At 46.4% G+C, this 22581-nt stretch overlaps 1 protein-coding gene across 4 annotated transcripts in view; it reads left to right on the forward strand.

Moving 5' to 3' along the window:
• Window positions 1–22581, forward strand: part of cryz (crystallin, zeta (quinone reductase)) — a 50455-nt gene that overhangs the window by 8400 nt on the left and 19474 nt on the right. For all 4 annotated transcript variants that reach the window (XM_063064818.1, XM_063064819.1, XM_063064817.1 and 1 more), the window contains 5 exons: window positions 2929–3081; window positions 6268–6431; window positions 11977–12028; window positions 13404–13553; window positions 19078–19179. In XM_063064818.1, coding sequence (XP_062920888.1) covers window positions 2929–3081; window positions 6268–6431; window positions 11977–12028; window positions 13404–13553; window positions 19078–19179 — 621 coding nt within the window. The remainder of the gene's footprint in view (window positions 1–2928; window positions 3082–6267; window positions 6432–11976; window positions 12029–13403; window positions 13554–19077; window positions 19180–22581) is intronic.

Raw genomic sequence — 22581 nt, forward strand, 5'->3', positions numbered from 1 at the left:
GTTTTTGCAAGAGACAGGGTGAGAAGAGGAATAGTCCAGATAGCTGTGAGAGTCAGTAGGCTTATAGTAGACATCAGTGGATAAGCTGTCTCCAGAGACAGAGACAGAAAGATCTAGAAAGGGGAGGGAGGTGTCGGAAATGGACCAGGTAAACTTGAGGGCAGGGTGAAAGTTGGAGGCAAAGTTAATAAAGTCAACGAGTTCTGCATGCGTGCAGGAAGCAGCGCCAATGCAGTCGTCGATGTAGCGAAGGAAAAGTGGGGGACAGATACCAGAATAGGCACGGAGCATAGATTGTTCCACAAACCCAACAAAAAGGCAGGCATAGCTAGGACCCATACGGGTGCCCATAGCTACACCTTTAGCTTGGAGGAAATGGGAGGAGCCAAAGGAGAAATTATTAAGAGTAAGGACTAATTCCGCTAGACAGAGCAGAGTGGTGGTAGAGGGGAACTGATTAGGTCTGGAATCCAAAAAGAAGCGTAGAGCTTTGAGACCTTCCTGATGGGGGATGGAAGTATATAAGGACTGGACATCCATGGTGAAAATAAAGCGGTGGGGGCCAGGGAACTTAAAATCATCGAAAAGTTTAAGAGCGTGAGAAGTGTCACGAACATAGGTCGGAAGGGATTGAACAAGGGGTGATAAAACAGTGTCGAGGTATGCAGAAATGAGTTCGGTGGGGCAGGAGCAAGCTGAGACAATAGATCGGCCAGGACAGGCAGGTTTGTGGATCTTGGGTAGGAGGTAGAAACGGGAAGTGCGGGGTGTGGGAACTATAAGGTTGGTAGCAGTGGATGGGAGACCCCCTGGGCGGATAAAGTCGGTGATGGTGTGGGAGACAATGAGACAATATTAGTCCTTACTCTTAATAATTTCTCCTTTGGCTCCTCCCATTTCCTCCAAACTAAAGGTGTAGCTATGGGCACCCGTATGGGTCCCAGCTATGCCTGCCTTTTTGTTGGGTTTGTGGATCTATGTTCCGTGCCTATTCTGGTATCTGTCCCCCACTTTTCCTTCGCTACATCGACGACTGCATTGGCTCTGGAGACAGCTTATCCACTGATGTCTACTATAAGCCTACTGACTCTCACAGCTATTTGGACTATTCCTCTTCTCACCCTGTCTCTTACAAAAACGCCATCCCCTTCTCGCAATTCCTCCGTCTCCGCCGCATCTGCTCTCAGGATGAGGCTTTTCATTCTAGGACGAGGGAGGTGTCTTCCTTTTTTTAAAGAAAGGGGCTTCCCTTCCTCCACTATCAACTCTGCCCTTAAACGCATCTCCCCCATTTCACGTACATCTGCTCTCACTCCATCCTCCCACCACCCCACTAGGAATAGGGTTCCCGTGGTCCTCACCTACCACCCCACCAGCCTCCGGGTCCAACATATTATTCTCCGTAACTTCCGCCACCTCCAACGGGATCCCACCACTAAGCACATCTTCCCCTCCCCCCCCCCTGCATTCCGCAGGGATCGCTCCCTACACAACTCCCTTGTCCATTCGTCCCCCCCATCCCTCCCCACTGATCTCCCTCCTGGCACTTATCCGTGTAAGCGGAACAAGTGCTACACATGCCCTTACACTTCCTCCCTTACCACCATTCAGGGCCCCAAACAGTCCTTCCAGGTGAGGCATCACTTCACCTGTGAGTCGACTGGGGTGATAAACTGCGTCCGGTGCTCCCGATGTGGCCTTTTATATATTGGTGAGACCCGACGCAGACTGGGAGACCGCTTTGCTGAACATCTACGCTCTGTCCGCCAGAGAAAGCAGGATCTCCCAGTGGCCACACATTTTAATTCCACATCCCATTCCCATTCTGACATGTCTGTCCACGGCCGCCTCTACTGTGGAGATGAAGCCACACTCAGGTTGGAGGAACAACACCTTATATTCCATCTGGGTAGCCTCCAACCTGATGGCATGAACATCAACTTCTCTAACTTCCGCTAAGGCCCCACCTCCCCCTCGTACCCCATCTGTTACTCATTTTTATGCACACATTCTTTCTCTCACTCTCCTTTTTCTCCCTCTGTCCCTCTGAATATACCTCTTGCCCATCCTCTGGGTCACCCCCCCCCCGCCGTCTTTCTTCCCGGACCTCCTGTCCCATGATCCTCTCGTATCCCCTTTTGCCTATCACCTGTCCAGCTCTCGGCTCTATCCCTCCCCCTCCTGTCTTCTTCTATCATTTTGGATCTCCCCCCTCCCTCCAACTTTCAAATCCCTTACTCACTCTTCCTTCAGTTAGTCCTGACGAAGGGTCTCGGCCTGAAACGTCGACTGCACCTCTTTCTATAGATGCTGCTTGGCCTGCTGCGTTCACCAGCAACTTTGATGTATGTTGCTTGAATTTCCAGCATCTGCAGAATTCCTGTTGTTTGCACACAATCCAGCCTGTTATTCCACCGCTCGAACATGGGAGTGCAGTACCAATGAGTTAGTGGTGAGATTACCACAGTCACACATGATTAGACACTTCGAATTGTGTATGCAGTTTAGTGATGGGGAAGTTATTTGCTAGGTTCAGGAGCCTGATGGTTGCAGGGTAATAACTGTTCCTGAACCTGGTGGCATGGGACACAAGACTCCTGTACTCCTGCCTAATGGTAGTAGTGAGAAGACAGCATGGTCTGCTTGGTGAGGATCTGTTGAATGCTACTTTCTTGTGACAGTGCTCCATTAAATGTGTTCAGTGGCAGGGAGGGCTTCGTGATTGACTTTGCTTTGGCAAAGAGCTAGCACAAATACAATTGCCTGAATGTAAGTGACAATTTGAACATGGGGAAATGTTAAATTGTCAGTTTGGATCTGCACGTGTTCAGAAGGAGTGGAATTTCTTCAGATTGACCTGGAATATTCAGTACTGGTGACGGGCACATAGACCACTCTCAGCATTTGCCCTTCTCTCTACTCTTTTAGGTGCTGATCCGAGTCCACGCGTGCGGTGTAAATCCTGTGGAAGTCTACATGCGTTCTGGATCCTACGCGAGGAAACCGACTTTGCCGTGGACACCAGGCCATGATGTGGGTGGAGTCATTGAACAAGTGGGGCCATGTGTTACCACGTTTCAGGTCAGTCACATAGCAGGCATTTCCCCCCTAGTCTGGCAATGTGAAAACTAGCTGCAACTGAGATTATAGATAGGTTCGATAGTCTACTGATGACTTAAAAAGTGGTGAGGATGTTGACAGTGAAGATGGTTATCAGGATTTGGAGGATCTTAGCTGGGATAGTGCGCTGAGGAATGGCAAATGGAGTTTAATTAGGGTAGTGAGAGATGGTATATCGAATATTGAAAGGCCTGGATAGAATGGATGTGGAGAGGATGTTTCCAAAAGTGGGGGAGTCAAGGACCAAATGGCACAGCCTTAGAATAGGGGGACGTTGCATTAGAACAAAGATGAGAAAGAATTTCTTCAAAGGTTCGAAGTAAATGATATATTTCTTGTGGGCCTACTCAGGAAATTTATAGAATAACAACTATAGAATAACAGAATCAACTAGGACATTCAACCAGAGTGTAGAAAACAACAAACTGTGCAAATACAAAAAGAAAGAAATAATTAATTAATAAATAAATAAATAAGCAATAAATATTGAGAAAATAAGGTGGAGTCCTTGAAAGTGAGTCCATTCTTGTATATCCTCTTTACCCAGAAGGCAGTGAATCTGTGGAATCCATTAGCCCAGGCAGCCATGGAGGCCAAGTCATTGAGTATATTTAAAGCAGAAGTTGATAGGTTCTTGATTAGTCAGGCATCAAACATTACGGGAAGGAGGCAGGAGAATGGAGCTGAGAGGGATACTAAATCATCCATGTTGGAATAAAGCAGCCTTGATGGGCTGAATGGCCTAATTCGCTGTCTTACAGTGGTGAATCTTGGGAAGACATTTCAGGGTAGGACTCGCTCAGTGAACGGTAGGGCACTAGGGAGCACTGTAGAATAGAGGCATGAGAGTATAGTTATGCTGTTCCTTGCAAGTGGAGTCGCAGGTAGATGATGTGGTGGAGGTGTTCATCAGGCAGGGCAGGAAGTATAGAAGTTGGGATGTTTGGTTGCAGTTGTACAAGGTGTTGGTGAGGCCGCAGGTGTCGAAAACTAAATACTGGGTTCAGTATTACCTGCCGTAGGAAAGAGAACATTAAGCTGGAAAGAGTGCAGAGAAGTTGTACAAGAATTTTGCCCAGATTAAGGGAATGAGTTTTGGAGAGAGGTTCAGCAGGTTGGGCCATTTTTCATTGGAGTACAGGAGCATGAGAGGTGACCTTAGAGTTGTTTAAAATCACAAGGGGAATAAATAGGGTACATGTAGACAGGGTTTGCGGCACAGGTTTGAGCAGAAAGGACAGAACATTACAGGGGACCTGAGGAGCAACTTTTTCTCCCAGAGGGTGGTCATTAGATGGAAAGAAGGAAGTAATTGAGGCAGGTATATTAACAACATTTAAAATGTACTTGGACAGATTTGTGGATAGCAAAAGTTTATTTGTTCAATCATTCATCTTTTATTCAATTATTTAGTCGGTCATTCAGTTCGAGATACAGTGCGGAACAGTTTAGATGTTCAGAGGGGTATGGGCCAAACATGGACAGATGGGACTAGTTTAGCTGCCGATCCTGCTGGGTTTGGACCATCTGGGCTGAGGTATCGTTTCCATAGTCCAGGTTTTGATAGACTGCTGGGCTGGGCTGAGGTATCGTTTCCATAGTCTTGTTTCTGTTGGAGCAGCTGCGTTGAAGGAACTGTTTCCATCGTCTTGTTAGTAGTGGAGCAGCTGGGCTGAAGGATCTGTTTCCGTAGTCCGGTGTGCTATGGAGCAGCCGATCCTGAACAACCTGTTTCCATAGTTTTGTGTGTGATGGACCTGTTCCATCGTTTTGTTTTCACTAGAGCAGCTGGGCTGATGGGCTTCTTCCATCATCTTGTTCATTGCGGAGCAGCTGGTCTAAAGGACCTTTTTCAATCGTCTTGTTTGTCATAGAACAGCTGGGCTCAACCGCCAGTTCCCTAGTTTTGTGTGTGATGGAGCAGCTGGGCACAGGGCCTGTTCCATCGTCTTGTTATGGAGCAGCAGGGCTGATGAAACTGTTTCCAAAGTCATGTTCATTGTGGAGCAGCTAGGCAGAAGGACCTGTACCGTTATCTTGTTTGTAGTGGAGCAGCTTGGCTAAAAACCTGTTTCAATCGTATTGTGTGTAATGGACAGCTGGGCACAAGATCTGTTCCACAGTCTTCTTTGTTGTGTAGCACCTGGGCTGAAGGAACAGTTTCTATAATCTTGTTTCTTATGGAGTAGTTGGACTGAGGGAACTGTTTCTATTGTCTTGTTTGTCGTGGAGCTGATGGGCTGATGGAACTGCTTGCATAGTCTAGGTTATGGTGGAGCCCCACTTTTTGCTTTCTGTAGAGATTGCACCCTACGCAACTCCCCTGTCCATTTGTTCCTCTACATTGATCTCCTTCCTGGCATTTATCCTTGCAAGCAGAACAAGTGCCACACCTGCCCTTACACCACCTCTCTCAGTACCATTCAGTGCTGTAAACAGTCTTTCCAGGTGAGGCGACACTTCACCTGTGAGTCTGTTGGGGTCATATATTATGTCTGGTGCTCCCGGTGTGGCCTTCTGTATATCGGTGAAACCCGACGTAGATTGGGAGACCGCTTTGCCGGGAAAGCGGGATCTCCCAGTGGCCACCCATTTTTAATACCACTTCCCATTCCCATTCTGTCTATCCATGGCCTCCTCCACTGTCACGATAAGACCACGCTTAGGTTGGAGGAACAGCACCTTATATTCCATCTGGGTAGCCTCCAACCTGATGGCATGAACATTGATTTCTCGAACTTCCAGTAATACCCCCACATCCCCTCTCTTTCTCCATTTCCCATTCCCTTTTCCCTCTCTCACTTCATCTCTTTGCCCGCCCATCGCCTCCCTCTGGTGCTCCTCGTCTCCTTTCTTTCTTCCATGGCCTTCTGTCTCTTTTATCAATCAACTTTCCAGCTCTTTACTTCATCAATCCCCGTCCAGGTTTCACCTATTGCCAGGTGGTTCTCTCCCCTCCCCCCACCTTTCAAATCTGCTTTTTTTTCCTCCAGTCCTGCTAAAGGGTCTCGTCCCAAAACGTCGACTGCACTCTTTTCCATAGATGCCTGGCCTGCTGAGTTCCTCCAGCATTTTGTGTGTATTGCTCGGATTTCCAGCATCTGCAGATTTTCTCTTGTTTTGGATAAGTTCTTTTTGCTCTGTTAGAAAGGAGATCGAGTTTTTACAAGTCAAACCATTTCCGGTGGATATGCTGAATATACAGTCGCTTCAGATGACGCCGTCTACCATTTGCCGGATGGTCTAAGCTACAAGGAAGGATCAGCTATTGGAATCCCTTACTTCACTGCCTATCGAGCCCTCCTGCAAAAGTAAGCAATCATAAACTTGACAGCAAAGTGAATTGTTTTACCTTGACAACGATTGGGGTGTTGTGGGATTTTTGGGCACTGATGGCAGAGACTCTTGTTGTTGTTTATTTTATTTAGTGATACAGCGGGGAACCAGTGGATAAGCTGTCTCCAGAGACTCTTCCAGCACAGCAAGTCCCACACCCAGCAAATCAACCTATTTCACCCTACCCTAATAATAATTTGCAGTCATAGTCATACTTTATTGATCCCGGGGGAAATTGGTTTTCGTTACAGTTGCACCATAAATAATTAAATAGTAATAGAACCATAAATAGTTAAATAGTAATATGTAAATTATGCCAGTAAATTATGAAATAAGTCCAGGACCAGCCTATTGGCACAGGGTGTCTGATCCTCCAAGGGAGGAGTTGTAAAGTTTGATGGCCACAGGCAGGAATGACTTCCTATGACACTCTGTGTTGCATCTCGGTGGAATGAGTCTCTGGCTGAATGTACTCCTGTGCCCACCCAGTACATTATGTAGTGGATGGGAGACATTGTCCAAGATGGCATGCAACTTGGACAGCATCCTCTTTTCAGACACCACCGTCAGAGAGTCCAGTTCCATCCCCACAACATCACTGGCCTTACGAATGAGTTTGTTGATTTTGTTGGTGTCTGCTACCCTCAGTCTGCTGCCCCAGCACACAACAGCAAACATGATCGCACTGGCCACCACAGACTCGTAGAACATCCTCAGCATCGTCCGGCAGATGTTAAAGGACCTCAGTCTCCTCAGGAAATAGAGACGGCTCTGACCCTTCTTGTAGACAGCCTCAGTGTTCTTTGACCAGTCCAGTTTATTGTCAATTCATATCCCCAGGTATTTGTAATCCTCCACCATGTCCACACTGACCCCCTGGATGGAAACGGGGGTCACCGGTACCTTAACTCTCCTCCCGTCTACGACCAGCTCCTTAGTCTTTTTCAATGAACAATTAACCTGCTAACCAGTACATCTTTGGACTGTGCGAGGAAACCGGAACCCTGGAGGAAACCACACACTCATGGGAAGAAACATACAAACTTTTTACAGTTGGTGTTGGAACTGGACTCGGAACACCAGTACTTTATAATAACATTGCACTTACTGCTACACTACCGTAGCATCCTATACACTTCAATTAGGTTCCACTTTCTTGATCTTTTGACGCACTCTCCAGATTGATGTTTACAAACGTGTAAATTTGGCAGGCAGGGTACGACCGGTTTCTGCACCTAATCTACCAACAATCCCTCAGCCAGCTGGTCAGCCACAAACCAGGTCTGCCAAGCGGGTAAGGAGACCCAGTCTCAGATTCCTTCAGCCTCTCCCTCTAAAACTTCTCCTCGAGATTGAGCATTGTGATACGTAACAGTTGACACGACACTATTACAGCTCGGGGCATCAGAGATCAGAGTTATTTTCCAATGTCATCTGTAAGGAGTATGTCATAGGAGTCTGTCTTCCCTGTGAAATGTGTGGGTTTCTTCCCACAATCCAAAGATGTACTGGTTATTTGGTTAAGTTGTCCTGCGATTAGGTTTGGGTTCAATTGTGGTTGTTGGGGGTTGCTGGGTGGCATAGCTCAAGTGGCTGGTAAGGTTAGTTAGATTAGATTATGAGGAGATGAAGTCCTCTTTTATTGTCATTTAATAATGCATGCTAAATCTCAATAAATAATGAGAAAAGTGTGATTGGTTGGGGAGCAGACAATGGAAAGGTGGACTTCAGCAAATACCTAAAAGGTGTTGGGATCAGACTTGGAAGCAGATTTAGGGTGTTTAGCCCATTGAATCTGCAATGCCTTCTGATCATAGCTGTTTTACTATCTCTCTTAACCGCATTCTCCTGCCTTATCTCTGTAACCTTTGATATCCTTAAGGTCCTATCAACCTCCACTTTAAATCCATCCAATGATTGACCTCCACAGCCTTCTAAGCAATGAATTCCAGAGATTCACCACTCTCTGGCTAAAGAAATTTCTCCCTATCCCTCTATTCTGAGGCTCTGCCCTCTGGTCCTGGACTTTCCCACTATTCTCTCCACTTCTACTCCATCTAGGCCTGTTAATATTCAGTAGGTTTCAGTGATATCATCTTTGATTCTTCTAAACTCCAGCGAGTACAGGCCTAGAGCCATCAAACGCTGCTCAGATGTTAACCATTTTGTTCCCAAAATCATTCTCATGAACCTTCTCTGGACTCTTTTCAATGCCAGCATGTCCTTTCATCGATAAGTGACCCGAAACTGCTCACAATACCACAAGTGTGGTCTGACAAATGCCATTTCTGAATTGCTGCCTGTGCCACACCCCAGTAAGGTAGAGGCAGGATGATTTGGCAGATTACTGTGTGGCTGAGAAGCTGGTGCAGGGGGCAGGGCTTCGGGTTCTTGGATCATTGGAATCTCTTCATGGGGAGGTAAAAGCTGTACAAAAGAGACAGGTTGCACCTGAACCGAGGAGAACCAATATTCTTGCGAGTATGTTTGTTAGAGCTGTTAGGAAGGATTTAAAATAATTTGGCGGGGGGGTAGGAACTAGAGTGAAGGGACTCAGGATAGGACAGATGGTATAAAAGCAAAGATAGCATGCAGTCAGACTGTCAGGAAGGGCAGGCAGATGAAAGGACAAAATTGCAGCCAGCAGGGTGAGTATCAGTGAATTAGGGATGCAGAATCAAAAAGGGTAGCAAATACAGTAATCAGTGGTGTATCTCAATGCACTGAGTATCAGAAATAAGGTGGATGATCTTGTTGCATTATTAGAGATTATCAGGTATGATGTTGTGGCCATCACTGAATAGTGGTTGAAGGATGGTTGTATTTGGGAGATGAATGTCCAAGGTTACACGTTGTATCTGAGCGATAGGAAGGTAGGCAGAGGGGGTGGCATGGCTCTGCTGGTAAAGAATAGCATCAAATCAGTAGAAAGATGTGACATAGGATTGGAAGATGTTGAATCCTTATAGGTTGAGTTAAGAATCTGCAAGGGTAAAAGGTACAGGTCAATTGGGAAAATCAGGTTGATAATGGATCTCAAGAGAGTGAATTTGTTGAATGCCTACAAGATGGTATTTTAGAGCAGTTCATCACTGAGCTTACTTGGGGATCAGCTATACTGGATTGGGTGTTATATAATGGAGCTTAAGGTAAAGGAACCTTTAGGAAACAGTGATCACAATATGATTGAGTTCAACATGAAATTTGATAGGGAGAAAGTAAAGTTTGGCATAGCAGTATTTCAGTGGAGTAAAGGAAATTACAGTGGTAGAGAGGAGTTGGCCAAAGTAAATTGGAAGGAGATGCTGGCAGGGATGACAGCAGAGCACCAATGGCATGAGTTTCTGGGAAAATGAGTAGGTGCAAGCTAGGTGTATTTCAAAAACAAAGAAATACTCAAATGGCAAGATAGTACAAGGGAAGTGAAAGCTAAAGTAAAAGCAAAAGAGAGGGCATACAACAAAGCAAAAATTAGTGGGAAGGTAGAGAATTGGGAAGTTTTTAAAAACCTACACAGAGAAACTAAAAGAATCATTAGAAGGGAAAAGATGAAATATGAAAGCAAGCTAGCCAACAATATCAAAGTGGATAGTAAAACCTTATTCAAGAATATAAAAAAATAAAAGAGAGATGAGAGTTGATATAGAACTACTAGAAAATGAAGCCAGAGAAAAAATAATGGGGGCCAAGGAGATGGCAGAAGACCTAATTGAGTATTTTGCATCAGTCTGCCCTGTGGAAGACACTTACAGTGCACCAAGTTCTGAAGGGTGTGAGGGAAGATAAGTGAGTGCAGTTACTGTTACAAGGGAGAATGTGCTCATAAAGCTGAAAGACTTAAGGGTACATAAGTCTGCTGGACCAGATGAATTGCACTCTAGGGTTCTGAAAGAGGTAGCAGTAGAGATAGCGGAGGCATTAGTAATTAACTTTCACATATCATTGATTCTGGAATAGTGCTAGAGGAATGGAAAATTGCAAATGTTACTTGGTGATACAGGACAAGATAGGACAAAGTCAGCATGGTTTCCTTCAGGGAAAATCCTGCCTGACAAACCTGTTGGAATTCTTTGAGGAGATTACATATAGGATAGATAAAGGGGATGCAGTGGATGTTGTATATTTGGAATTTTAGAAGGCCTTTAACAAAGTTAAGAGCTCATTGTATTACGGCAAAGTTACTGGCATGGTAAGAGCTTTGGCTGATTGGAAGGAAGCAGTGACTGGGAATAAAAGGATCATTTCCTGATTGGCTGTCAGTGACTAGTGGTGTTCTGCAGGGCTCTGTGTCACGACCACTTCTTTTTGTGCTGCGTATCAATGATGGAATAGATGGCTTTGTTGCCAAGTTTGCATATGATATGAAGATTGATAGAGGGGCAGTTAGTGTTGAAACAGGAAGGCTGCAGAAGGACTTGGACAGATTAGGGAATGTAAAGAGACTTGGGAGTCCTTGTGCAGAACACCCTAAAGATTAACTTTCAGCTGAAGTCAGTGGTGAGGAAGGCAAATGCAATGTCAGCATTCATTTCAAGAGGTCTAGAATACAACAGCAGGGATGTGATGCTGAGGCTTTATTAGGATCTGGTGAGGCCTCACCTTGAGTATTGGGTGAACAGTTTTGGGCTCTTCATCTAAGAAACAATGTGGTGGCATTGGAGAGGGTTCAGAAGAGGTTCACAAGGATGATTCCAGGAATGAAAGGGTTATCCCACAAGGAATGTTTGATAGCTCTGGGTCGGTATGCGCTGGAATTTAAGTGGATGAGGGGGATCTCATTGAAACCTCTCGAACGTTGAAAGGCCTAGACAAAGTAGACATGGAAAAGGATGTTTCCCATGGTGGCGGAGTCTAGGACAAGAGGGCACAGCCTCAGGATATAGGGGTTTCCACTTAAAACAGAGATGTGAAGCAATTTCTTTAGCCTGAGGCTGGTGAATTTTTGGAGTTTGTTACCAGAGGCAGATGTGGAGGCCAGGTTGTTGGGTGTATTTAAGTCAGAGCTTGATAGGTTCTTGATAGGACACAACATCAAAGGTTACTGGGCGAAGGCCGGGAAGTGCGACTGAGGAGGGATAAACGGATCAGCTGGGACAAATGGCCTAACTCTTCTCCGACGTTTTATGGTCTTATAAAGCCTCAGCATAACATCCTTGCTTATATACTCCCACCCTCTTGAGGAACTACCTGAAAGCCATTGTACATGAGTTGCTGAAAGCTAATCACCCAGGGACAGCAAGTGATTAGGAAGGTGAAAGTTCATTGGTCTTTAGTGTGAGAAGACCTAACACCAGCTAATGCAGAAGTACAGCCCACACCTGGAATATCATTGTGAATCTGGTCTCTTCTCGAGTGCATGGTCACCTTTACTTCTGGGACCACACACACGCATTGTGCTGATTTCTGCGTGCACGGTTCGGTGTGATTCTGGCAGAAGTTCACTTGGGAGAACACTGTCAGTCACAGGTTCTGCACCCAGTTGTAGCAGCGTCTTTCATCTGCAGATCTTTCTGTTTTCAGAGCACATGCGAAGGCAGGGGAGATTGTTCTGGTTCATGGAGCGAGCGGAGGGGTAAGCTGCATTAACTGAATATCAGAGGGAGCCCATTGGATCAGTGCTGGCCAGTGAGAGCCATTTAAATTAATGCCTTATAGAACATAGACCATTACAGCACAGTACAGACCCCTTGGCCCATGATGTTGTGCCATCCTCATAACTTATCCTAAATCAATCTAACCCTTCATATCTAACCTTTGTTTTTGTAAGTGGGCATCTCCAAGGGCATGAGTTGGTGATAGTAAATCTGTTTCTGATCAGGCTGCTTCTTAAATGTAATGGTTTCTGTTCTCGTTCTCCCTCTCTTTCCCCCTCTCCCCCACCTGCTGCCCCCTCCCCCCCCACCCCAATAGGATGATGATGGTTCCTTTCAGTCAGTTAGTGGGGTGCGTTCTGGAGTGGCTCTACCACTCTTGTAGGCAGAGTCTTTTATTTGGGCAAAGGTACCTCCACTATTCTCTAACAAAACTTCAAGTTATTGAGGAATCATTGTGCAGCTTTTCCCAACTAGAATCTGCAAGCAGATGCCAACTCTGTGTGTGTGTGTGTGTGTGTGTGTGTGTGTGTGTGTATATGTATGTGTGGGTGTGTGTGTGTATGTATGTGTGGGTGTGTGTGTGTGTATATATATATATATATGTGTGTGTGGATGTGTGTGTGTGGGTGTGTGTGTATATGTGGGTGTGTGTGTATGTATGTGTGTGTGTGTGTGTGTGTGGGTGTGTGTGTGGGGGGGGGGGGGCGGGTGCAGGTGGGGCTGGAGGAACTCAGCAGGCCAGGCAGGATCTATGGAAATGAATAAACAGTTTGTGCTGAGACTCTTCACCAGGACTGGAAAGGAAGGGGGAAGATACCAGAATAGGGGGGTGGGGGTGGGGGGAGAGGAAGGATCGCTGGACAGCAATGGGTGATGCCAGCCGGGCAGGAGAGGAAGAAACCTGTCAGGAGAGGAGAGTGGACTGTGGGAGAAAGGGAAGAAGGAGGAGCACAAGTGGAGGTGAGGAGACATGAACAGTTATGAGGGCAGCAAGTGGAACAGAAGAAGAGGAACGGGGGAGGGGGAAAGAAAAGGGGGGAATAAAAAAAAAATTACCGGATGTTGGAGAAATCGATGTTTGTTCCATCAGGTTGGAGGCTACATGGGTGGGATATGAGATGTTGCTCCTCCACCCTGAGAGTGGCCTCATCGCGGCAGAAGAGGAGGCCATGGGGTTAGGAATTAAAACAGTTGGCCACCAGGAAATTCCACTGGAGGGGAAAGCACTTGGAATCATTGAATTAGGGGTTTTGCAGCGGTGAGGTTAGCAAGAGGGTCGTATTCAGCCTGGAGCAGCTGAAGTGTTGGGAAGCTCCTTTTCATTCCGAGGTAAATGATTTCATTGCCTTTCAGGTAGGGATAGCAGCCTGCCAGATAGCCCGAGCTCATGGCCTGAGGGTGCTCGGCACGGCTGGCACGCCGGAAGGGATGCGCCTAGTCGAAAAGAATGGAGCGCACAAAGCTTTCAACCACAGAGAGATGGGCTACACTGACCAGATCAAGGTACTGTCATCACTAACTAATTGGACACTGCAAACTCCCACTCATTCCACAATCACACTTCATTTACTTGTGCACAAGAGCAGCCTGGCTCCTGTCACCATACTGCTCTGAAGTTTGAACAAAAAGTGCCATTTTATACAGAAACGGATAAACCATAGAAACCATAGAAACTACAGCACAGAAACAGGCCTTTTGGCCCTTCTTGGCCGTGCCGAACCATTTTCTGCCTAGTCCCACTGACCTGCACACGGACCATATCCCATACACCTCCCATCCATGTATCTGTCCAATTTATTCTTAAATGTTAAAAAAGAACCCGCATTTACCACCTCGTCTGGCAGCTCATTCCATACTCCCACCACTCTCTGTGTGAAGAAGCCCCCACTAATGTTCCCTTTAAACTTTTCCCCCCTCACCCTTAACCCATGTCCTCTGATTTTTTTCTCCCCTTGCCTCAGTGGAAAAAGCCTGCTTGCATTCACTCTATCTATACCCATCATAATTTTATTAATTTTATATAGTTGTATAGATATTGATCTAATAGAAGCCCTGACGCCTGGAAATTATATACAATATCCTGGAAATAGATTTTTTTTTGAGAGGGAGAGCGAGAATCCTGATTGGTCTCTCTTTGTGCTAAAAGTGGTCCCCAACCACTGGGCCGCGAGGAAACGATATGATTTGGTGATATGAGTCAGCTGCACCTTTCCTCATTCCCTGTCACGCACTGTTGAACTTGAACGCACGCGAGGTCATCAGTGACCCAAGACGTGCAAAGGAATGGGTCCGTGACCCATTTGTGAATGTCCCCGGTGAATCATCCACGTCAGCGTGGGAAGGAGATCAACTCCTCGAGCTTGCAAATGACGGCGGACTGAAAAGTATGTTTGACATAACATCTCTGCCGGCATTCTGGATCAAAGACAAGGCTGAATATCCTGAGATAGCTACGAAAGCACTGAAAACGTTGGTTCCATTTCTAACATATCTCTGCAATGAATGCAACGAAAACTAAATTGCGGAATAGACTGGACATCAGGAGCTCCCTTCGAGTATCGCTGTCTCCCATCACCTCTCGATGGGACCGTCTCGTTGCAGGGAAACAAGCCCAGGGCTCCCACTGATTCAGCGATATTGGTGCGTTGCACTAATTTTATATGTTCATATGGGGAAAATATGCGCTGTGTGTTTAATATCCAAACGTTACTTAAAATGTTATGATGCGATTGACTTATCACCTATATTTCGGTTGTGATCAACACCCCCGCCCCCGGTCGGCCGATCCGCAAGAATATTGTCAATATTAAACCGGTCTGTGGTGCAAAAACGATTGCAGACCCCTGCTAAATAGACCTATCAGTTTTTTCTGTGGGCAGGCTTTACAGTCGACCTCAAAGATAATGACCGTGTTGCTCGCTGCACTGTTTGCAACAGTGACTTTTCTATTGCCCATGGTGGGTTAAAATGTAAAAGACATGTTGAGGTGAGTTTAACAGGTGTCATTCGTTCATTAGCATAGCTAACGTTATTTAAACTAGCTGGCTGGCTGCTAAGGAGCTACACTATTGATATCCTACGTGATGAGGCCAAACTCCCTGTAGACTTGCTTAAAGTTGTAATAGAATAAACATGATAATATAAGTACATATTTTAATGTCACATTTTCTGCATATACCCAACTTAGTTTACAGATTAGACAAAATCACTAAACAAAGTATTACATACACCCTTGGAGGTCGACCGTGGGGGGTTGGGGATATGGTGTTGCCAGGGGTGGGGGTGCTTACCTCCCTGAAATGAGTTTTTGCAGGGTGGGATGTCTGCCATAACCCTTAATTGCCCTACTATGCAGAAATCTGTCCAACCTCCTCTTAAATATATTCACTGAGGTAGCCTCCACTGCTTCATTGGGCAGAGAATTCCACAGATGGTGTTTGAACTGTGCTGAGGTGCGCTGGTGTTGATTGTCAGCGAGTAGAAGATGTTACCCAATCCGCACAGACTGTGATCTCCTGATGAGAAAGTCGAGGATCCATTTGCAAAGGGATGTACCAAGTCCCAGGTTTTGGAGCTTATTGGTTAGAACTGAGGGTATGATGGTGTTGGATGCTGATCTGTGATCAATAAACAGCAGCTTGAAGTAAGTATCACTGTTGTCCAGGTGATCCAAGGCCGAGGTCAGTGAGATTGCATCCGTTGTGGACTTATTGTGGTGATAGGCAAACTGCAGTGGGTCCAGCTCCTTGCTGAGGCAGGAGTCAATTCTGGTCATGACCAACCTCTCAAAACACTTCATCACAGTTAATGTGAGTGAAACTGGGCAATAGTCATTGAGGCAACTCACCCTGCTCTTTCTGGGCACTGGTATGATTGCCTTTTGAGGTAGGTAGGAACCTCTGAATGCAGCAGTGAGGGATTGAAGATGTCCTTGAACACACCAGCCAGTCGGTGTCAATGGGTTGCATGGATGGTCGGCATCGACTGGATGGGCCGAAGGGGCTGTTTTCTCATGCTGTGTAATTTAGTCTCCAATGGAATTGATCATATTCAAAAACAAGCTACTGTAGTGGCTGGGGTTACTCATCGGGTCCAGAGCAGAGAGGACGAAGTTAATTTTTCACTAGAACCCACTGAGAGGGTGATCTTGTATATTGGGATTCTTGTTTGCCTGCTAACAGTGTCTGGTTTCTAGTTTCTGTCTGCTCTGTTTGCGAAACCACCTTCCATACCCAGCCAGCCCAGTTCCACACCGACCCTCTGTTCCCCCTCAGAGATCACTCTGTCCCCTCTATCCTCTCTGGAGTCATGTACCGAGGAGAGCTGGTCAGCAGGATTGGCACTGGTCCTGGTGACCGCACAGACAGTGTCAGGTTCTGAGCTTCACGACCCTTGCTCCCTCTCAATAATGTTAGCTCTGGTGTAAGTCATTCATTTACTCAGTAACCTGCGTCACAAGTTTCCTAGGTTCAAATTTCACCTCGGACACTCGTCTAATTAACGAAGGGTGCAGAGGGTGGGGTTACTGTGGAAGCTTCACAATGAGGGAGGCTTTTTGTCAGACAAAACAAACAGTATCCCTGACTGTCTTTGATCGCTGAAGTTCTTTCCAAAGTGTTCTACCTCCATAACTGTTTGTTCAAAGACAACACAGAAACAGACTCTTCAGCCCATCGAGCCTGAGCTGACCACTAGCCACCCATTCACACCAGTCCTATACTGATCCCATTTCATTCCCATCAACTCCCCACAGAATCCATCCCTCACACACAGTGGGGACTATTTACAGAGGCTGATCCACACATCATTGGGATGTGGGAGGGAACTGGAGTACCCTGCGTAAACCCGTGTGGTCACAGGGAGAATGTGCCAAGTTCACACAGAAAGTGATGGAGGTCGGGGTCAAACCCAGGTCTCTGGAGTTGATCCACTGCCTCCCAGTAATCTTTGCAATCGTATTGTTTATTAATTAAATCTGTGTAGCAATGAGCTTGTTCAATTAGCTCCACCATGCTTGAGACGTTGAGAGACTGTAAAACATGTGATAGAAATGCAGATTGTTTCCTATAGATTGGAGACGTCAGGGGTCAGGAATCCTGATGGTTTGCCAGCCTGCTTATTCTGCGCTGGCCCTTGAGCTGGGGTCTGTTGTATAGTGCGGGCTGTGACCAGGGTCAGGAATGTGGGAGGTTGTCACGGAGCCAGGGTCCAAGAGTGTAGACTGGATACATGTTTGGGGTCAGGGTCTGGAAAAACCAGGGTGGGGAACCTACGAAGTTCCTACAAAAAGTGAAATAATAATAGGGGATGTGTCAATAGTATAACACCTGAAGGATTTGCACCTCCAAGTCCCCAGGTGCCAGATTATCAGAGGCACTGGAGTTTCTGCAGGTGCTGAAAACCTTGAACAGCACGCACAAAATGCTGGTGGATCTCCGTAAGTCAGGCAGCATCAAATGAGGGGAATAAACAGTCAATGTTTTGGGCCGAGTCCCTTCGTCAGGAAGGTCTTGGCCCAAAACTTGTCCATTTGGCCCTCCTGGCACCTCTCCCTGCAAATGACCAAAGTGCTACACCTGCCCATTTTCTTTACCCTCACCTCCATTCAGGACCTAAAAGTCCTCCCAGGTGAGGAAATGCTTCACCTGTGAATCTACTGGGATCGTCTATTGTGTCTGGTGCTCGCGATGCAGCCTCTTCTACATTGGTGAGACTCGTTGTAAATTCGGGTACTGCTTTGTTGAGCACCTCTGCTCGATCCGTCAAAAGCAGAACTTCCAGGTGGCCCAACACTTTAATTCAATTCTCATTCTGACATGTTCGCCCATGGCCTTCTCTTGTGCCACGATGAGGCCACCCTCAGGGTGAAGGAGCAATACCTTGTATTCCATTTGGGTAGCCTCCAACCTGATGGCATGAATATCAATTTCTCCAGAAAAGAAAAAAAAATTCTCTCCCCCTCCCCTCTTCTTCTATCCCCCACTCTGGCCTCTTACCTCTTCTCACCTCCCTATCACCTCTTCCTGGGTCCCCTCCTTCTTCCCTTTCTCTTATGGTCAACTCTCCTCTCCTATCAGATTCCTGACCCCTCTCCCCATGTTTTTATTCTGGCATCTTCCCCCTTCCTTTCTAGTTCTGAGGAAGGTCTCAGCCTGAAACATCGACTGTTTATTCATTTCCATGGATGCTGCCTGATCGCTGAGTTCCTCCGATATCACATGTATACAGCTAAACAAAACAGTGTTCTTTTGGGGCCAAGGTGCAAAACACAATGCATACTTACACACACAGTAGATAACAGATACAAGTGCTCAGGTGGTATGGCCTGTAGATTGATGGTGCATGGATGTTGTCCTAGAGCAGCAGTTCCCAACCTGGGGTCCACAGGCCCCCTTTCTTCATGGTACAGGTCCATGGCAGAACAAAGGTTGGGAACCCCTGTCCTACAGCCATGTTCATGCAGAAACAAACACACAACAGTTCCTCATCTTGAGCAGTGTCAGCCACAGATGAATGCAACCTAGCTTGTCTTTCAGGAAGCAAACACTAGAGAGGCGTCCCGATGGGAGAGCCGGCCTGCAGGGACCAGCCCCAATCCAGCCTGGATTGTAGGGCACCCGCTACACCTCTGTTCTCTCCCACACCACCTCTATGCCTGCTCCCCTGGGTGGCTGTGCCAGGCGAATTCACAGCATGACGGTCTGGTTCGTGTTACAACTGAACCCATTGTTATTGCCTATGAACCAATAAACTAGAGTTGCAGTATTTGCAATATTTTATGTCACTAATGTCCAACAGGGTCTTGCAATCACAAGAGCATTTGAGACAATGATATGTACCATTTTTTTTGGACCCAATGAGGTCATTGCAAACAAGTGCACCACCATCTTACTGGAACTTAATGCCTTAACTTGGCCTCCCCACCTTCCTACACTAGTAACAGGCCTTCGCCACTCTCTGCGTGCAGCTTGGTAAGTGTTCCCTGGTATTACTGTGTAGCTAATCAGTTGTGTGCACTTCCTGCCAGCATGATACAGGAGATCGTGGAGTGAACGTGATCATCGAGATGTTGTCCAACGTGAACCTGAACAGTGACCTACAGCTTCTGTCAAATGGCGGGCGAGTGATAGTGAGTGTATCTGCTACCGGCGCTGCGCGTTAAATCGTAGGGGGTGATTCAGCCCCTCGTATCCCAGCAGCTCTCTGACCACACTGCACACCATCATCCACCAAAGATACATCATCTCAGCTGGTTGATTTGGAAGACTCTGTGCTGTTGGAGACAGAGGCCCCACCCCACCCTCGGTGGGGAGAGCTTCCTGACGTCAGCCTCAGCAAGCTGCCTCTGGAAGCCAGTTGACCACTCGGACCTTCAGGTCCACTGCTTACCTCAGCACCACTTCCCTAACTCAACAATCTCTGCGTGAACTCTGTCTGAACTTCCACAGCCATCAGAGACACAGAATTCCCACCTCATCCCCAACCTTAGTAAAGGAATTTCTATTCATTTTATTTACTTAGAGATACAGTACGGAACACACTCTTTCAGCCCTTCTAGCTGCACCGCCAGCAACTCACTGACATAACCCTAGCCTAATCACAGGACAATTCACAATGACCAATTAACCTGTAAACCGGTATGTCTTTGGACTACGTGAGGAAACCGGAACACCCGGAGGAAACCCACGCAGTTATGAGCAGAAATGTGTAAACTTCCTCACAGAGGACATCAGAATTGAACTCTGAACTCCGATGGCCCAAGCTGTAATAGTGTTCTGCTGACTGATGTGCTACTCTGGTGAGGCAGTGAGCTAGTTCTAAACTCCATAGTCACAGGCAACTCCCACCTCATCTAACTCTGGAAGAGTTTTGTAAATTTCAATATGATCATCTCTCATCCTGATAAACTTTAAAGTTTAGTCCAGATAATTGTCATTCAATGGTATATGCATTTCACCAAATGAAACAATGTTGCTCTGGACCAAGGTGCACAACGCAATGCATACAACTTGCATACAACACATAAAGTAATATCTCCACAAATAATAGGTGCACTTATGACCAAAGTTAAAAGTAAACAGTGTAACACTACTGGTGCTTCATGTGTGATGAGACCTGGGTGGTGGCAGGGAATTCAGTACGGCCTGGGGGAAGAAGCTGTTTCCCATCCTAACAGTCCTTGTACTAATGCTACAGTACCTACCTGATGGTAGGGATTCAAAGAGATTGTTGGATGGATGAGAGGGATCATTGACAACGCTAAGGGCCCTGCATATGCAGCACTACATGCTTTGTCTCCTCGACGGTCCCGCACAAGGCAAACCCAATGTAGTGAAGATTTACTCCATTCACGCAAAAAAACACATATATAGTCCAAGACCCTGATGGACATGTCCAGCAAATTGATGGTACTGTTCCCGAATCCAGACTGTCATTCCACTGATCAAACACTGGAGGGTAGCACTGACAGGAGAGGCAGCCCCAACAGAGCACGGATGCCATGCTACACCACCTTTGGCATCTCCTCTCCTGAGCTGCAGCAGCAGGCACGCCCGTGACTTGAGGCCTAGTCTTTGCTATAACCGAGGCCACGCAGCTTCCACGCTGCCTGTTGCATCACGAAACAAAGGAAACAGGCCGCAGCATCTTGCATTATCAATGTCCAACAGGGCCTTATGATCACAAGAGAAAAATCCAAGATAATCACCCTCAGTTTCACTGCACACTACCTTTGTGCACAACTTTGATACCTTTGAGTAGCAGACAGCAACACAATCTGCACCCAGGCCGGCTCCACCGATCAAGGAACAGCTTACTGATGGGGTAGACCCGCAGCACCTGAAGGTCTTGGAGCTCAGCAGCATCTGACGATCACACTTTACAAAGAAAACCTTTGGTCAGCTCCCAAGAGGCTGCTGTGTCTGACCGGGCTGTCTTCTTCCCGGAAGATTCGAAGGTTCATTTATAATCAAAGTACATATGCAGTATTCTTCTGAGATTCATCTTTTATAGCCACAAAACAAGGAAAACCATAGAAGTCATTCAAAGATAAGCATCAACCCTCCCCAACACACAAACAAAAACAAACCGCAAAAAAGGCAAGAGCAACCCCAACCCCACCTCCTCCACACACACACACACACACACACACACACACACACACACACACACAAAACTAACACTGCAGCAAGAAAGTACGGCAACATGATCATCAAACACCTCCCACATGAAAAAAAAATCATGCAGCAGCAACAACAGCATCAACCCCCCCCCCCCGCCAAAGCAGGAACATCAAACCCCAAATCCCTCCTTAGATATCAAACCCACCCCCTCCCCAACATCAAATCCAAAATCCAACTTTGGAGACCAGGCTGTACATTATATGCAGGTACAATCTTGCCAGGGCCTTGTTTAATTGTATTAACTGTTTCCCCACATTATGGGCGCCACAATAATGTAGTGGTTATGTGACGCTATTAAGCTTGGGGTGTCAGAGTACAATCTCAGCGTCCTCTAAGAAGTTTGTACATTCCCCCTGTGGAATGCATACTTCCTCTGAGTACCTTGGTTTGCTCCCACAATCCATAGATGCTTTGGTTAGTAGGTTAATTGATCATTGTAAATTATCCCTTGATTAGGCCAGGATTAAGTTGGTAGGTTGCTGGGAGGTGTGGCTAAACAGGTGAGTTCTGGATGGTGCGGCACATTGGGCCAGAAGGGCCAGTTCCACACCGTGTCTCTAAATAAAATAAAAATTAAAAGTAACTAATTCACATTTTGTTACCTTCCATTCTATAGGAAAGATTCCCGATTTACAGAATGACCAATGAACCCACTACCTCTGGGACAGCCTCTTTCAAAAACCCTCCAGTTCTGGAAGTATAAGTAAATCCCTCTGCCTTAATCTGTTAACAACCCAATTTGTGTCACTTTTAATATTTTAGCAAAGACCACACGCTGCAGTCTGTTTAGTTTGTAAACCCAGAAAGTCCCCAGTGAATCGGATTCAGGTTTCATGTAAGACCATAAGGTACAGTGGTAGAATGTGGTCATTTGACCCATCGAATCTGCTCCACCATTTCATCATTGCTAATCCAATTTTCCTGTCACTCCCATCTCCTGCCCTATAGCCCTTCATGCCCTGACCAATCAAGAATCGAGCAAACTCTGTCTTAAATATTCATAAAGACCTGGTTTCCACAACTGCCTGTGGCAAAGAATTTCACAGCTTCATCAGTCTCTGGCTAAAGAGATTCCTCCTTATCTCCATACTAAAAGGACACCCTTCTATTCTGATCACAAACAAGAGAAAATCTGCAGATGCTGGAAATCCAAACAACACACACAAAATGCTGGAGGAACTCAACAGACCAGGTACAGTCAAAACATCGACTGTACTTTTTGCCAATAGATGCTGCCTGGCCTGCTGAATTCCTCCAGCATTTTGTGTGTGTTCCCCTCTATTCTGAGGCTGTGTCCTCTGTTCTTAGACTCTTCCCCCACCCCACATAGGAAACATCCTCTCCCCATC

This window comes from Mobula hypostoma, chromosome 12, assembly GCF_963921235.1.
Source record: "Mobula hypostoma chromosome 12, sMobHyp1.1, whole genome shotgun sequence".
NCBI lineage: Eukaryota > Metazoa > Chordata > Chondrichthyes > Myliobatiformes > Myliobatidae > Mobula > Mobula hypostoma.